Source organism: Palaemon carinicauda, chromosome 18, assembly GCF_036898095.1.
Source record: "Palaemon carinicauda isolate YSFRI2023 chromosome 18, ASM3689809v2, whole genome shotgun sequence".
Taxonomy (NCBI): Eukaryota; Metazoa; Arthropoda; class Malacostraca; order Decapoda; family Palaemonidae; genus Palaemon; species Palaemon carinicauda.
This window is the reverse complement of record NC_090742.1, coordinates 63,652,639-63,671,636: the sequence shown is the minus strand read 5'-3', so window position 1 is coordinate 63,671,636 and position 18,998 is coordinate 63,652,639. Positions and strand designations below refer to the sequence as shown.

Genomic DNA, 18,998 nt, shown 5'->3' with positions numbered 1-18,998 from the left:
GTTATTTAAATACATATCTAGATTTTTAAACAATCGGTTATCACCAACAGCTGTTTCATTGTTCTTTTCGCTCGTGATTCATTATCATTTTGGAAGCATCGTAGCATTGAACGAAGTTTAAAGGATTTTTCTAAAAGTTGTTGTTAATGTGTTGCTCTTAAAAGAAACATTACGTCATTGCTTAAGGAAGGTTGGGTAATTACAGTGAATTTTAGTGTCTGCCTGAGCTACTTGGACTAGATAGAATTCAGTCCACCACTTCAGTATTGGATTTTTCTTTTGAGTGATATCGTGCGCAGTTGAAAAGATATAATTTCGTATTTGTAACATTACCCTGTAATATTTTGAATTCACATTACCATTAGTCACGTTTTTTTGTTTTATATTTTTAACGAATTTAAAATCTTAGTTTCATTTAATTGTTAATATTATTTATATATTAATCTCGTATATATTTGTTGAATTTCAAGATTAATATTCCACGTATTAAAAAACAAATTTTAACATAGAAACTTCCGTTAGATTATGCTCCATTTGGCTGCTGGTGTACTTGACCTTCAACATAAATTTTACACAGAGACGAGCGATTTAAAAAATGACCGAGATCTCGAATCCGGGGATTTGTTTTTTCATCCGAATCAAGGTCACCCTTCAATGTCTAATAACGTTCCCGTTGAGATGATAGAAACCGATCAAAAACCTCCTGGTGTAGATACCGAGATAGCAGCTAACCTCCCGAAGGAGGAGAACAGAGAAGAGTGTCTTTTAAAGGAGATAGCGAAAGAGGAGGAGGAGGAAGAGATCCTAGTGGAATTTTCCTCCTCACAGACTAAAGAGAAATCAGAGAAACTCGACGGTGAAGGTAAGACTCAACAGGTTATTAAGGCGGACATCCGCCCTATGAGACACATGGAGATTGCAAGCACACTGGTCAAGGGGACTGCCCCCAGTTCCTCCTTCCATTCAGAGAACTCTCCCCTACTGAGGGATTATCCCATTTCCCTTCAAGACTGCTCTCCCGTTCGGCGGGATGTCAGGTCTTACAGTCCCTACAGTCAGACTTCCGACATGCACAGCTCGACCTCCACTCCTTCGTTGGAGGACAGTCCGACGGAGGTCAAGGAGGAGCCCCTTTTCGAGGGCCAGCGACCAGTTAGGTGTCCTAGAATCCCACACAACGGTCAGCATGAATCCCTAATGACAGACAGTGGGATTTACGATCACGATTTGCTCGATTCCGATGCGTCCGATTCAGTGGAAACGGGAGAGGACAGATTAGTGGAAACGAGGTCAAAGGTTATCGACAAGACTAACGGTATCGAACAATCAGAAGGCCGTAGGGGTCGTCATGCTTGTACAAGCAGTGAAGGGGCTTTGGAAATTGTGAGTGAAAGTGAATTTTATTCGGAAATTGTCGAAGCGTCTAGTCCAATAAAGTTAAAAGACGACAATCAATCTAGTCAGCAAAGATCAAATTCGGTCGACCTATCTTGGTACGATTCTGTTACGAGTGATTTCTACATTAATTCTGCCTTCGAGGGAAATGTTAGTGGCATTGCTGAGTTTAACCCCTGGAAAACAGGGGCATTATGTACCCGATTCTAAAGCAACCGTTGGTGAGTGTAGAGGGCCAAAAAGTAGTGGTAAGAAAATGGTTATGCTCATTGAAGAGCCCAAGAGAAAAGAAAACACAGACGCTTCTTTTAATACTGACGAAGACGAACTCGCCGCCTACATCTACGACCCCCAAATCAACGACTCCTACAACACGTGCTTGATGAAAAACAGAGAATTTCTCGAAGACCCTTACTTCGAACTGCATCGCAAGATCATGAAGGACAGGGAGGAGTCGGGGAATATCCTAGAGGACCCCTTGGAGGACCCCAATTTCGCCCTGCCCTCCTCCCATAGTCCCCTGCACCTCCCCTCAGATTACGACGACGAGGACGACGAATTCTTTATGCAAGTCGTACCTCCGTTCGGCGACGTGACCTCCAAGCTTAATCATCATGGTCTCATGGACTACAAATACGAGATGCATGACGCCACTTGGGGGGTGTCCAGTGGGGAGGTGTACTTCGACCTGCTAACAGGCCAGAGAATATTGTCGACCATTTACGAGTTCGAGGTTTCGTCCGACGAGGACACGGACTCGTACAGGATGACAGAGTCCCGCTTGAGCGACGTTGAGGAGGAAGAGATAAGATCTTTCAGGAAGGACTCCCTAGAGGAGAATCCTGATTTGTTCTCCCGTGACAGTGTGTTTGTTGGTGATGAGGGGGATGGAGAGGAGGAGGAGATGGAGGAGGAGGAGGAGGAGGACGGGTGTCATACGTCCCAGCCTGTATTCAAGAATGTTGGAGATGAAAGGGACTCGTTGAAGGAGGCGAATGAAAGTGAAAAACCCAGTCTCTCGGTTGATAAGGGAGGAATGGAAAGTATTCCTCGTGATAGGAGCGTGAGTGATGCTTGCGCAGATGATGATAGTCCGTTGATTGAAGAAGCATCGCCTGATATCAGTGACACAATGGAGTGCAGTAGTAGTGATATTGATGATAGGAAATCCGCAGAGAATATCAACGATAGTGATAGGAGAGCCACTAGTGATAAAGACGAACGTATATTCGAGCACAGTGGATTTGATTGCGAGAAAGAACATGAAACTCGTGATTTTATCATGAAAAGAGATGAAATTAGCCTCGAATTGAAGGAAAACAGGGGTGATCTTCGTGGTGATAGGGACTCTACTCCGCAGTTAACTAAATCCTGTTCAGATAATGTTGAGTCGAATGATGTGAGTAACGAATGCGAGGATTCCAAAATTGCGCAAGAGATTGCAAACGATCCTGCAACCACAAATTGTACAAGCGAAGACGCCCTTGATATTTCAATCGTGGTCACTGCTGCCGATGAAAACTACGGCAGTGATGAAGACTTCTATTCAACCGATACCTTCATCACGACCCGAGATCATTACGAATGTAATGACAGCTCTACGTGCGTCATTGGTTCGGATTGTTGCAGCGGTCCCGCGGGTAGCAACGATTGTTGCAGGAATACCCTGGAGGTGACGTGCGTCCACAACACCCACATTAGCGACGACGAAGCCTTCCAGAGCGATACCGAAACTGATGTCACTTACATCAGCAACCAGGATTCGCATCTTACCAGTAACGGACATCATGACGTCGCTAACATTGCCGAAGTTAACTTGAGCGACTCTGAGGACGAAAAGAATGGCAGTAGCCAGGGAAATTGCCCTTCAGATGACAGTAGCATAGAAAAGGCGAAATATACTAGAAATTATGATTCCGTTGATTGCCATGTTATGAAGGATGACGATGACGTTGCTTCTGAGCCGTTTGACCCAGAGTATTCCGGTTCTTATGACACCAGCCGGGTACCATATAAGGATGGGGATGATTGTAAGAGCAAATATAAAGACTCTTCATTGGAGAAAGGAGACACCAAAGCTCCTATTGCTGATGACAGCAATACTGAAGCTGAGGATTTTTCATTTCATCAAACCGAAGCTCTTGTTGCTAGCATTAACTCTGTGAGATCAGAAAGTATTGACGTTAGCAGCATTGAAGCTGATGCACTTTCAGATCGACACTATGAAGAATTTATGACAAATAATAATGTAATTGGTGATCACAACTGTTGTTGCGAGAATGGCGGCTCTGTTCAATGTACCCCTTGCGTTAATTGTGAGAAAGAAAAGCTAAGGATGTCTGTAAGTGAGAGTCCTATTGAGGGTAAAATCGTATCTGAATCTTGCACGGAAGTAAACAAAACTCCTTGCACAGAAGTAAACAAAACTCCTTGCACAGAAGTAAACATAACTCCTTGCACAGATGTAAACAAAACTCCTTGCACAGAAATAAACAAAACTGTCATTTCGTCATCGTTCACAGCTTCAATAGGTAAAGAAAAACAGCCTATCATTGATTCGATTCAGTACAAGGAGGAAGTTGCCGAGGACCTGCGTCTCCCCCCGGGGGGAGTCTCTAGGCTCGTCTGCGTTTGTTGCGAGAATTTAATCGGCCATGATAGCCTTTTAGGAGACTCGGGATCTCCATTTAAGGATGGAGAATCTGAGGAAAGTGATGGATCGGATTTGAAGTCGAGACGAAAGACACCCGTTCGAGAATCGTCGACCTACCGGACAGCTGCTTTAGTGGCCGAAGAATGCAAGAGATTGAATGTTAATATTGGTCAAAAGCATAAAAATCAAGAAAGAGCCAGTGAAGAAAAGTGCCTTGGAAGTTTTGGAAAAGATCAGTATTTGACGGGTGACGAATTTGAAATCTGCGTACCGGAACTCGCCCCGGCTAAGCCCAAGAGGTTATTTTTGAGGAGATTTTCCAGCGAAAATAGAACATATGTGGCTACTCCGCCTTTACTTAACAACCCAAAAAGTCATCCTGACGGCACAGATCTGGCGCAATCGCCCATCAAACCTAGAAGAAAGCGACACAGTCCCATGTCACCGCCAAGAAAAATTAAAAAAACCCACCGAAGCGAAACTGTCGCGACCAAAGCAGATATGGAAAACGGAGAGAAGCTTGAAAAGGAGATAGAACGAATGAGTAAAGAGAATCAGAATGGAGAAAACATTGCTGGACGTGTTGATGTTCAGCATCTCAGCGCCATTACGAGCTATAGTGGGTCAAGTTCATGCAGTGCTGAAACCCCCGGAGAGGCTCGGGGTGAACGAGTTGGCACTGGCCCAAATCCTCGTGATCCAGGTAGCCAGCAATTTGAATTGAATACTAATTCCTCCGGCGATGGAGAGATACGGTCGTCACATGACGCACACGAAACGGTTGCTATCGAGTCACGCATAGAAAGGGCGACGGACGACCAAGGTGAAGTTGATAGGAAAGGGGAAGATGCTGTTCTTACTTTCTCTAGCCCCACGAAGGTCTCGGCAATAGTGGCCTCTATTGTTCGGGAATCGCATCTAGACTCTCCTTTGAGGGCGCGCAAATTATCCAGATCCAATGGCAATGAGGACGAATGCATAAGGGATGAAGCAAAACCTGACGCTTCGAATAATAAAGATGTTTGTGACATTTCTCATTACCCTACGGGAGGGGCGACAGAATGCGGTGATAATATTCGTGACAAACCAGTTACAAAAGACATAGGAGAAGGAGAGTGTCACAAGACAGCAGTTATCGACAATAGTGTCTTGCGAGATATCACTAACGCACAAGAAAAGATTTTGGGCCATTCGGCTGTCAGTGCTGTTGATACAAATTACCCAAGTATAGGAAATGGAATAGAAAACAAGGAGGTATCCTGCCCCCGCCCACCAACCAGAAAGAAGAGATCCCATTCCTTCAATACGATTAAAGAGAGTCGACGAATCCAATTTGCAACAACTATTACTCCCCCTCAGGAGGTCGAGGACCAAAGGTCTCCTCCAAAGGTCCCACCGAGAACTTACCGTCGCTGCCAGTCCCTTCCCCGACGCCCTAAAACGCTGACGGGCGTAACGCCTCCCGGACGCCAGCCTACTTCTGAATCCAGAAAAGCCGTCGGACGATCGGCATCAACGGCCACATGTCGCCCTCACAGCATCAGTGACAGGACATCTATTCTTAATAGCAATCGTGTTCCGCAGGGGCATTTAAAAACCCCGAAGTTCGTAGGTATACAAGGCGCTCCCTCCAACGGGGTGAAGTTAGTTTCCATCAGTCCGCACACGCCCAGTCACGGCCCCGTTGCCGTGACCGAAGTGTCTAAGAACAAGAAACTGAGCGAGTCTTTCAGGAGGAAGAGTGCGTCTATGAGAAAGCACTATTTATCTCTGCCTCGACATCTGGCCAGGAAGTTTTCCAGCAGTTCCGACGCTAACGACGACGCCCTTTCGACCTGTTTCCCTTACCTGTTTTCCCGAAAGCAGAAGGACATCTACGATTTCACCTTACCTTCTTCCCACCCATCGGAAATTCCCGATCCAGAGCCTTTCGCAAGAGCCCCATCAACTGGTTCAGCGGAGAGCTTCTCTAATCTCTTTTCTTTCTATTCCTCGCTGGAGTATTACGAGCAAGAGGATAACAGGATCGAAAATCCATTTACCAAAGGTATAGTAGGCAACCTGACAACTTTTTCACCAGGAGTGGTTGATAAGACTCCACCACAACCCCCGCCTAGGAGAAATAGAAGGGGATCCCCCGTAGCTCTGAACTGTCCAGACACTTCTGTTAAAATCGTCAAAAGTGAGGAAGGTATTGCTCAAACTCCCAGTTCAGTAGATATGAACGACTCAGCGGCGATGTCACAAGATTTAAAGGTCCCTTTAAATTCACAAAATGATATAGATAAAGAAACGCCCCTTTGCATGGTAGAAAATGAAAATACTTTGGAGGCTGATAATACTCAAGAAACGAAACTTTCTTGTGAGTCATCATGCACTCCCGATACGTCGTCCCCACAATCAACTGATAAGGGGAAAGGAATATTGAATGATAGCAGCGTTGGAATTCTGCAGGAGGACTTTGACGCTAAACCTATTTCCTCTATGGAATGTCATGAAGAAGAAAAAGAAGAAGAAAGACCATCTCATGAAACTGTGGAAAACATAAAAGACATATTACAAAAGGACGAAATGGTTGAAACTCACGATGTGAAAGAACAAGAAAATGAAATAACATCTCTTGAAACTGCGGAGAATATAAAAGACGTATTGCCAAAGGATGAATTGGTTGAAACTCACGATGCCCCGTCTGCCATAGCACCTTCAGGTGACTTGGAGGCAGACGGAGAACTTCACCAGGTAGAAAGTGAGACGCAGAAAGACGAAACGACTTCGACGACTGACGATCCCGAAGGTGTGACGCCCACAGACGCCCCTGATGCGCAGGAGATCTTGGAACGGGACAGAGTCCCTTGGACGCCTCCTAACGTGGCCTTCCGAACGTGGGCCGAGAGGCAAGGAGTTCAGGAACCCCAGTTTACCCCTCTATCACTAAGACGATTAAATCTAGAGAGAAAGGGGAATGAATATGGGTCCCTGAAAGAAAGAAAGATTAAATCTTATCTTTCCATGGGACAGATAGACTGGAATAGAGGTTTCTCCCAAATGAGGAGGGACTCGAAAGGCTACCAGTCCCTGGAAGATTTACGAGGGAAAATGTTTGGATCCATGGATGATATTAGCCAAGGTAAATGGAGTCACCATTGTGTATGTGATATGTTATCTGGTGAATGAAGAATTCATGTTAATGACTAAACTGTCTTATCTTTTCATTAATTACTGTATTTCTGGCTTCTTATATTGTATGCAATGGTGACTAACCTTTATTTTCTCTTAATCTTCTGTATTGTTGTTAGAACATATTCCTTTTCTTTGACCCGAGTAGCAATTTTAGTTAAAAAATATTGCGGTAGAGGTTCCTGGTCTGAATTTTACGTAATATTTAACTAAAAATAAAAACCACAATTTCTATTCTTTTGCTGTTTACTAACACACCATTGCTACTTGTTTGGCAAGTGGCATTTTCAAACTTCACTGACATTTAGCACAGGAAGAAAGCAAGCATTCAATCTTATCATATGATTGCATATATATACATTTTGTATTACACGCATGTTTTTGCTTTATTTTTTGTATTTCCAAAGTTTAGTGATTATTCTCTTACTGTAACTAAGACAAATGTATTTTTCCTTCAAGAAATATGTAGATAATTGTTTAATTCGAAATGCAACATACACACACACATACATATATATATATATATATATATATATATATATATATATATATATAACATACATACATATATGCATATGGACGTGGGCAAGACTTATAATAAAAATGACAGTTGATAGTTGATAGATGGACAAAAAGTATAACAGAATGGGTCCCTAAAGATTGCAAATGAAGCAGTGAAAGTAAGAGAGGGCGTCGGATTAACGAGCTAAGAAAATATGCTTGTATATAGACTGGCATGGAAAGACCATAAACGGACGAAATCGGAAGGACATGCCCGAGGCCTTTGTCGCGCGTTGAACTAGCAATGGCGTATATATATATATATATATATATATATATATATATATATATATATATATATATATATATATATATATATATAAATGGCTGATGATATATATATATATATATATATGTATAAAGTATATTTCTTACCCCAAGACCCGAAACTAAAGGGTACTGACCCTGTTCAGCTTTCACTTAAGTCCATTGTGAAGCAAGAATATTTGCAAGAGAAGCAATCTGTATTCCATCATATTTGGGTCGATAAGGTCATTACGAAATCGTATTTAACCTGCGTTCGAAGCTCCGAGCTTGTGATAACCGTGTGTAACCGGTTAATCACACATTCGAGATGGAATCCAATCAACCGTAAAAAGTTGTATTTTAGTCTGTGCTGTTGAAGTAATCCTTTTCATATATTTTTCAAGCGATTTATCATTAGTTCTTTGTGGTTTATTACAGTTGGGAAATGTTACAGTCTCATTTTGCTTGTTATAGTTAAATTCTTTCTTATAAGTTAATAATTTCTCAGTGCAGTTTTCTTGTTTCGATTAATTCTATGAAGAAATTTCTTTGGGCTTGTTTTATACACTACAGTTTCACGTTATAGATAATTTTCTTCACCGATCAGGAATTTTAAATTTGTCAGCGGACCAGTTTGAGTCTTTCTTAAGAGAAGTTAATAATTTCTCAGTGCAGTTTTCTTGTTTTGATTAATTCTGTGAAGAAATTTGTTTGGGCTTGTTTTATACACTACACTTTCACGTTATAGATAATTTTCTTTACCGATCAGGAATTTTAAATTTGACAGTAGACCAGTTTGAGTTGAATTATAAATTGGCATAGCAATGGCAGTTCAACAACCCCATTTCAAAATGAACAGTGATACTTCATATAAGCTGTAACATTTTATCAAGAAAATTAGGTGGATCAAACAAGATCACACCAGAGAGAAATTTCAGTGTTTGTTATTCAAGACGCGAGGTATCAACCCTTGTATGCCCATTGTATCTCATGACGCAAGTTTGGTCTTTTTTTATCTGGAGAATTTGTAGTTTGCATGTGTACATTTACACACACACTTTATATATATATATATATATATATATATATATATATATATATATATACACATACACACATACATATCAAAAACCAGTTGCAAATAATAAAATACTTCAGTACCTAGTGCTTTCGTGTGTTTTAATACACACTTCAGGGCACAATGAGAGTGTATTAAAAAGCATGAAAGCGCTAGGTACTAAAGCATTTTAATATTTCCTACTGGCTTTTGCTCTCTCTCTCTCTCTCTCTCTCTCTCTCTCTCTCTCTCTCTCTCTCTCTGGTGGGTGCTCAGTATGTAAAACTGAATACCAACTTATGATTCACATACACAAGATAGTATTAAGAGGACTTAGATCGTACCCATATGATTTTTTTTTTTTTTTTTTTTTTTTGCAAATTAACTTCCGGTGGCCTTCGTTTCCCAAGTACCCAGTGAATGGTTTTCTCATTCCTTTGTTTGGGTTGACATTCAGTTACCTTTGATTGGGCGAGGTCGAATACTGCCGTTGGTATTTGCATCTTATAGAAGAAAAAAAAAGAAAAAAAACTACCTTATTCTGTGGTATCTTATTCTGTATGTATGTTCTTATTTTCCTTATGTTATTGGTGTTCTTATCGTGTATTGTCTCATGAGTATGTTTATTCATTTTTGTAAATAAATGAAGTGTTATATGTTAGTTGTCTAATGAGTAATGATTTAATTGCTTATTGAAATCTATTGCGCTGGTGTCCACACACACACACACACACACACACACACAGTTGTACTGCATCGATTGAACATTTATTATGTTGTAACACAGCCCCGTAATAATACAGTTTAAAGGGTTGTCGTTACCAGTGCAGCTTTGCCCAACATATCTAGCCAATTTGTCTATTTTATACATGAGCTATTTATACCATCGCTTTATATTTTAGCCTACCATTTAATTTAACAACGGGCAGTACATTTTCATAGTGTTATATACATTATACATACCCATGCTGTTTTGTAGCACGTAATAATTAGAAATTATGAATAAATAGACTAACTGGAAATTATCACTTCCCTCCTCAACCCGTATAGTGTTTTCCACCAACCCCCCCCTCCCCCCCCCCGGGCTACCCTGGGGCCACTCCCCCCCCCCTCCATCCCAAATTTTTGTGGTAAACGTAGCACCATATCACGATAACGGCGTGGAAAGGGATGAGAATTAATAACGAATGCCAGTTTCATGTTACAGTACATACTGTGACATACCAGCAGTGTCGTTATTCCGTATTACTCGGTTTATTTACGGAATATAGACCCTACGGATTTTTTTTTTTTTTTTGTACTGATTGACGAATTTAGGTCTAATCCGATCCATGCTGAGTGACATAGACATAATTTATCATCTGGTATTTGCTAGGCTGCATTGCAACCATGATATTAAGATTCAAATTCACCAACAGAATAGTGAGGAAAGGTATTGACATCTTGAATGTGTAAATAATGTGTATGGTCAGTTTCTGAATATGTTGATGTTTTGATGTCATTCACATTAAGGAAATGTGAAATGTTCAGTAGGCTGTAGGGAGAGTCGTTCGTGGAAAACTCGATATCATGACCCTGAACCAGATACATAATTATCTTTTTTTTTCATGATGGGCAGGTGTATCTGTCAATCAGAGATAATTGTTATACGATTCATACTAAAATTAACTAAGATTACATTCTCATTGTAGTCAGGCTTTAGAATGTGATAAGTGGTTGATAGTCTGGGATTGGCTTTATATTCGCAAGGGACGTTTAGTCACTAAAAGATAAGAAAACCTTAATTGTTCACGTTGATAACTTCCTTTTGATGTTTAAAGAGCACTCTTGCCCACTGTTCGTTTGATCCATATTCTGATGTAACTCGTTCTACCTTAAAAGGGGGCTCACTATCAGGCCTTCAGCCATTGTTTTGATAATTATAAACTGTTTTTTAAAAGATTTTTGGAAAGTTTTCTTTCGTAAATGTTCCCGTGTCAACCTAGGACCCCTATCATATGCATGTACCATATGACGTAGTTTTAACAGCTTTTAATCTACATTGTAAAATAAAATTAACGTAAATTTGTTCATTTCTAGTCCCGTAGTATTAGATAACTGAATGTTTTAATGTCCCTAGTTTCACAAGTTTTAGATCTCTTCTCTTTGAAAAAGGGTGTGTTCTTCCATTTGGACACCTTTAATCTCATTTACCCATGGAAGGTTTGTGCAAATTTAGTTGAAATTGGGTTAAGTTGTAATGGAGATGAACTCGTTAGTGAAAATTTTATTCTAGACATATATACGGATAAACTTCGATCAGAAAATTTTCTCTTTTAGTTCAAGTGAGGTAGAAATTTTTTTTTTTTTTTTTTGTAAAGGGTTTTTTTTTTTTTTTTTTTTTTTTTTTTTTTTTTTTTTTTTTTTTTTTTTTTTTTTTTTTAGTAATTATCCAAGTAACTAAACTTACCAGCGAATGTAAGATTAATAATGTTCCTGGTCACGACTTTTACTGAAATCCATTTCGTCAGTAATGAATAGAATATTAACAAATGGGACTATACTATCTACGAATGCGGTCTCTCTCTCTCTCTCTCTCTCTCTCTCTCTCTCTCTCTCTCTCTCTCTCTCTCTCTCTCTATCGTGAGAGATTTCATGTAACTTAAAACTGAATGCGTTACATAACATCTTGCATTTACACATTTTATTGACCTAATGCATCAATTTTATATAACTTTCTTAAAGTTTGTTATTATTTAAGCAAAATAATCCTGATGCCTATGTTATTCAATTTACCATTCAAACTTATGTAATTTTTCATTTAAATATGAACAACTCGTTCCATTTTTTCGTAGGCTACAAATTAATCTTTGTAGAATGGGTACAGGACTTGTGTAGGTGATAGCCGGGATGTTTGGAAAATAAAGTTCAGTAGAACGTAGGATGGTTGGGGCAGACCCAATTGCTCTCTATTTCCCTAATTACCTATGTTATATCAATTTGATATATAGTACCTTTTCTGTCTGTCTATCAGCATAGTATAAAATGTAGTTTAAGTATAATTTTCAGTTTTTTTGTTATTTCGCACGTAATAACTTCTCAGACTTGTTGATAATTTATATATATAATGACTGTTTTCATTCTTTTCAGACACTCCCTCCCCTGGCCCGCCAGTGGACCCCGAGAAGGAGGAGAACAGCCAACAGGAACATAACAAATCCCTAAAGAGAGAGGAGGACACCAGAGTCCAGCAGGACCGCTGCATCGAAGTCTACCCCGAGACAGTCAGGCAGAGACAGAGAAACATGATGACCTCGGCGAATAAGGTAACGGCAGTCTCCTGAGTTCTTCTCTGCCTTCTGTTAGGAGTCAGGGATATTTCTTTTTTGCTTTTGGGATGCAAGAGTGTTTGTTTTGCTTCCAAGGAGAGAGAGAGAGAGAGAGAGAGAGAGAGAGAGAGAGAGAGAGAGAGAGAGAGAGACTAGGTCTCTAGACCTGAGAGAGAGAGAGAGAGACTAGGTCTATAGACCTTAGAGAGAGAGAGAGACTAGGTCTATGGACCTTAGAGAGAGAGAGAGAGAGAGAGAGAGAGACTAGGTCTATAGACCTTAGAGAGAGAGAGAGAGAGAGAGAGAGAGAGAGAGAGACTAGGTCTCTAGACCTGAGAGAGAGAGAGAGAGACTAGGTCTATAGACCTTAGAGAGAGAGAGAGACTAGGTCTATGGACCTTAGAGAGAGAGAGAGAGAGAGAGAGAGAGACTAGGTCTATAGACCTTAGAGAGAGAGAGAGAGAGAGAGAGAGAGAGAGAGAGAGAGAGACTAGGTCTATGGACCTTAGAGAGAGAGAGAGAGAGAGAGAGAGAGAGAGAGAGAGACTAGGTCTATAGACCTGAGAGAGAGAGAGAGAGAGAGAGAGACTAGGTCTATAGACCTTAGAGAGAGAGAGAGAGAGAGAGAGAGAGAGAGAGAGAGACTAGGTCTATGGACCTTAGAGAGAGAGAGAGAGAGAGAGAGAGAGAGAGAGACTAGGTCTATAGACCTTAGAGAGAGAGAGAGAGAGAGAGAGAGAGAGAGAGAGAGAGAGAGAGAGAGAGAGAGAGATGGATGGTGTGCATCTGGACATACATCGCAATAAATTACAAACCTTTTTTTGTAATTATTTAGTTACGAAGTAAGTTAGCTTATAAAATGAAATATCTGCATGCTCTTTTATGTTGTTTATTTTTATCGTTTTTTGTTAGTAATATTATTATTATTGTTTGTTTTTATTCTGCAGTTGCCACCAATAATGGTTGCCCAAGTTCCCTTATTCAACTGTATATAATTTTTTTCAGAGAATACAATCTATAGATATTAAATAATTGTATCAAACACTGTTTAAAAGCATTGCACAAGCAAACAAGCAAAGTTAAAAACCCCTTCACTAGTCGTCATCGTGTTTAGCAATATCTTAACTGTAAATTGTTTACCACTGGTTAAGTAAGAAGTTGTTAGTCCATGTGTGTGGGATGAGACAATGTGGGCTGTTCAACTTCAAGAAACTGTTCACATATGAACACTTCTTTTGGTTGGAAGGGGATTTTTTTTCCGTGTTACTGCGTTGTACAGTCGACAAGTTTCCCAACTTTCCAAATATTCTAGAAATTTAAGGATTTGTCATTAGGAGTGGTGATAAATTTAATATTTAATTAGGCTTTGTTTACTATACTGATTCATAACTCGTAAATAACTTTATATCATTTTATTCAAGATGGCAGCTTGTCTTTCATATTCTGAATAAGCAGTTGGTAAATTGCTTAATGGTAAATTAACGGATTAAGTTTAATTGGCTTTTTCCTTAATCAAGTTATTACCAGTTTCCTAACAACCAAGAGAGAGAGAAAAGTTAGATATAAAGATAGATGGATATCTTATGTACATATATACTGGTAGGTCTCTTTGTTTCAACCTATATTTCAATACTTGTGAACCATGCGCAGATGTAACATTTATTACCTGAAGTTCCTGAACTAGTCTAGCGTGGGCAGGGAAAGTGGATGCAATCTTCCCTAATCCTGTGTGTGGTGGCGGTCGTGGGAGGCTGTCTTGGCCAATAGGACAAAGTCCAAGGGAGTGACATTCTCCATGGAAACAGAGCTTGAACTTTACTGATATTTTTTTCTATTTTATTGATTTTTCCTAGTTATTGGTGTAGATAAGAAAGATCCAGGTTAAAAAATTACACTGCAAAACATATTATAGGCAGTACCTCTTTTAATAGCTACCTCATTGCAAGAGGGTCGTAACTCCAAATTCCTGATTTTTCAGGAGACGCATTTGAAAGTTGCTAAGTCCAATGAATTTGATCATGTTTCACAATCTTCTTAGTGCCATCTCACCTAGATTTACGAATCTTTTACCAAAAGATGCAGAATCAATTCGGCAATCTTGTACACCATATAACTCAAAACTAGCAAATTTGGAGTTACGACCCTCTTGCAATGAGGTAGCGATATGCTGTACACATTTACATGAAACTTTATTTGGCCGGAGATATCCGGCTTTATAATATTCGAGAATCCGGTTAGTGTAAGTTTTCTCTTCATCTTTCTAGCAGAGCCGGAATTGACAACTTTGAAATTTGGGTGACGTAACTGTAGTGTCTCGAGATGAATTTTGATAAGATGCCGGACAAACACCCTTACCAGATAACTTCCTGAATATTTAATTATATGTTTGTTGCAAGGGGAGCACTGCATTTGTTGCTAATTTTTCCTTTTGCAGGTTAACAGTACTTAAGTTTTGTTATTATACAGCGTTCATTACAAGGGATTTTTTTATAGGGTGTTAACCAAGTATGCTATACATAGTTGTAAATTTATTTCAGTATGTACTGTTTAATTTCTTTACCAGTAGTAAATCTTATTATTATTGTGATAACCTTAGAAAAGTGTAAGTATTTTTTTTTATATTATTTAACTTAAAAAAAGATGTCACACAGGTTGCTTTAATTTGAGAAATAATGTTTTGCAAAAATAATTTTATTAGAATTTGAATTTTCAATTTCAGGTTGACATAAAGAACTGGACATCCAGTGGTAATGACACCTTAACAAGTCCTTCCAAAGTCAAAAAGTTCCTTCCCTCTGTCAAAGCCCTCCGAAACCAATTTGAGACTGGCAAGACCAACAACAGAGCAGATACAAATGGTAACGGCACTCCAAATGGAAATCTCAGCCGCAAATCTTCCATCTCAAACTCCTCTGTAGCTAGTTCTTCTATAGAGAAGACTAGCAGCACAAACAGCCTCAGTTCTGCCAATGGTTCTGTTGAGAATCTCCACAGTTCAAACATCGAAAACAGTAGGCACGTTGATCCGGATGAACCAGTCGAACCCATCTACAGTCAGTTCAAAAAGGTGGATGAGGAACTTCGAGAGTTGATGAGCAAACCTCCCTCAACCACCGGATGGAATCCAGTAAGTGAAATGTGGATGTTAAAATAAAGTAGATGTGTTGGCATAAACTGTTTCTTGTGTACTGCTTATGAAAATGACGGAAACTAGTTCAAGTAAATTTTAAATGAATTAATACTTTTATTGATTTTTATTATGAACAAGTTAATTTGGGTTTAAAAACACAAAGCCTTTGTAGTTCTTTGAGTCAGACCTGGTGTAAAATTTTAAGTTAAGACCTAAAAACCATACTTTAAAAGGGAAACAAACACATGAACACCGCCTAACCTAACATAGCAGCTATATCCTCACCTACTGGAGGGGTAACACCCCTATGTGACCCCCTTAGACTGCCATATCTTAAGCTTACCCAAAGACTAAGTCTCAACCCTGGGTTTACTTCCCAACTGGCTTTACTCCTTGCAAGGTAGCAGTAAATCATATTTCTTAAATCTTAAAACTAGCTTCATATTGTATTTCAGACCAAGATAGGCAATAAGTTCCTCATAAATAAAATCGATTTGGCAATTCATAAAAAAGTTCATGCCTGTCTCAATGAACTACATTCACCCCTAAACTGTCTGGACATTAAGATTAAACCTTTGATTTTTTGAGAAATTAATCTTTCCAATTTTCCTTCTAGCGTTCTCTATTGAAGCGTCTGTATTATGTACCAGAAGCTCCAAAACACCATAGTCAAGGTACAACTTACATCAACATTGAAGGATACTTGGAAAAACTTCCATCCGGGAGGAAGAAGGCCACTTTCTGGAATGCTTGGAAGAGACGTTACTTTGTGGCAAAAGATGGTGTTCTTTATTATTATCAGGTAGGGAAGGGAGAGAGAGGTGAAGTGAATTTACTGTGCCAAATAATATTTGTACCTTATTCAATTTATAACTTGATTAGTTCACAAAATTTCTGCGTTAATGCCACTGGTGATTTTCACTAAAATTCTCCTTTAGATAAGGAAGCTCCAGATAGAAAGGTTCTTTGAAATTTTAAATTAATGTAAGTGAACTAACGATACATTAGTCATGTGCTGTTTTCATTATAGTACTTTACCGTAAAAAACTCTAATTGAAAAACTTATAATTCTTATTAAATATCAGTTGGTGCAAACTGTAATCTATATTGTAGCCAATGATTTATATAAATATCATCCTAACTGTAAAAGATCTCACAGTTTTTGTATGAAAATGATTGCATTAATACAGACAGATATACAGATGGCTTTTAGGTGTCATGGAGCACAGCCAGTTTTGATCTGTATTTTAACAATTTTGAATTTTGATGATTGTTTGCCCTTCCCCCATTTACAGAACCCACAGGCAGACAAAGCCAGTATGAAGATGACCCTCATGGGGGGTAAAGTAGAATGCATGGAACCCAACATGGTCGGCGTTGATGATGGGGTAAGTTATTGTGCAGTAACTGTAAGTTCATGTGCTTGATGCTGTATGCTATATGCTTTAGAGTTTTCTGTACTATGAAGCTGCAGACATATTTTTAAGGAATTATTTGGTTTCTGGTGGAATGTACAGTAATTATGTTAGTAAGAAATTTGTTTTCCTTATAGTGCTTTTTATAATAAACATGTAGACTTAAATGTTGTAGATATGACAGTCTTCCTGTACTATGGGCCTGACTATTACAAGTTTTGTGGAACATCTGTTTCATAACTTCGTTTTCACTTAAAAGTAGTCTAAGCTTGTCATCTGTAAATCTGTAGCCATACTGGGTACTATTTCATTTCAAATTATTGTATCAATTGAGTTCTCTTGCTCGACATTTACTGTTTACAGCAATAATACGTGTATCCATTTTATTCCTCACAAAACACAGTGTAACTTAAATACTATAAAATCAACCTTGGAATCATGACACATAGTACAAACAAGCTCAAAGTTAGAACACAATTGAAATCTTAGAGTTTTATTTCAGTACAGTACAAAAAATTACAGCTAGAAATACGATGTAATTAATGCTGGTGCTTCAAAAAATTGGCTTTCTAACTTTTACTTACTGTAGACAACTTCAGAACTCTTTAGATACAGTACTGTACCTTATTTTTTATGAACTTTAAAGGCTTTATGGTCATGTAGTTAGCTTCCCTTGCAGTTTTTATTTATTATTGTAGTGGAGTAGTGCTTCAGTATATCTGTTTTTTATGATGGTTTTTTTTTCATCATCATCTATTATGTCCTTGATTTGAACGTTGCATGTATTTGCACTTTTCTACATTGCTTTTGAATTCTAGAATTTATCCTAAAATCTTTTAACTATGCACAAAAAATCTTAATTCTGTTGCAAGTGCTACACTATTTTAGAAACTTCGAAAAAATAGCCTGCATGTTTTATTTTTTTCTCATTACCATATGTATATTTTTAAATTATTTCCTTGAAATATTGCTAAAAATTTTCTTCCAAACCATCTGCTAAAGTTAATGAAGAGAATGAAAATAAATTTCTAATTAAACTCATCTTAGTTAGTGAATCTTATACATGCAACTTATTATTGTTTGAATTCTATCCTTCTGAAACATCTGTTTGTGTAAAAATGTCTTTGTTTGTTTGTCTGCAACTGCCTCAGTTGTCAGTTGAAGTGTCCGCTTATTCACTTACTAACCGATCTCCTCGTCTTTGTCTTGGTGGGTACAGAGCAGGGACTCTAAAGCTGGGGCAATGATCGGCATTGATGATGGGGTAAGTTTACTTTGGGGTCTGTTTCTGTCTGTCATATTTTTATTCTTTTCAATCCAATACTTTACTTTTTTAAATTCCATATTTTTGGTACTGTCATGTTTTTATTCTTTTCAATACAATACTTTACTTCTTTATACTCCATATATTTTGGTACTATACTGTCCATTTGTTTAACTTCTGAGTGTAGTGTGTTATTTTTACCCTAATTGTTAAGTTAGATCTTTGTTTGGAACTTTAATAAAATTATTTATGAATGTATGTCTGCAACACCTGGTAATTTGGTTTCTTTTATGAATTTGGAATGCAATTCAAGCCATGATATTACGGTCACATTGATATGTTTTAAGGAACATTTACAATAAATTCTTTGACAATCTTATTGACTATAGACCCTTTTGTTTTGTTAATCTATTTGATATGACTAGACCTTTTGTTCTTGTTAATCTATCTGATATGACTAATTATGAGGTACTGGCTTTATGAGTGCTTTGCTATGAATGAGTTGTTAGAGGCCATGTAGCCTAATTCCCAATACAATACTCATAAAAGTTTTGTGCACCGCAGAAGGGACATTATGTGGTCGTGAGATGCAGTTCAAAGCAGGAGGCGGAGAGATGGCGACGTGCCTTAGAAACCCATACAGTAGAGGACTTTGCAAGTCAGTATGTCCAGCCTTGGCCCATACCAACCAATCCTACAATGCTTAGAGATACACTTATCATTGATTTGGGTTCCTCTTCAGTCAGAGCTGGTGTCCTGGCATCACAAGGTAGGTTATATCAAGATGATGGA

The 18,998-nt window shown here is 38.7% G+C and overlaps 1 protein-coding gene across 1 annotated transcript in view; it reads left to right on the top strand.

Annotated features, from left to right (window-relative positions):
- The first annotated feature begins 402 nt into the window (after positions 1-402).
- LOC137657857 (uncharacterized) overlaps positions 403-18,998 on the top strand; it is a 30,012-nt gene continuing 11,416 nt past the window's right edge. Inside the window, 8 exon segments of the mRNA XM_068392455.1 lie at positions 403-1,569; positions 1,571-7,175; positions 12,219-12,394; positions 15,117-15,524; positions 16,144-16,329; positions 16,823-16,915; positions 18,162-18,206; positions 18,771-18,975. Coding sequence (XP_068248556.1) covers positions 526-1,569; positions 1,571-7,175; positions 12,219-12,394; positions 15,117-15,524; positions 16,144-16,329; positions 16,823-16,915; positions 18,162-18,206; positions 18,771-18,975 — 7,762 coding nt within the window. The 5' untranslated portion in view covers positions 403-525.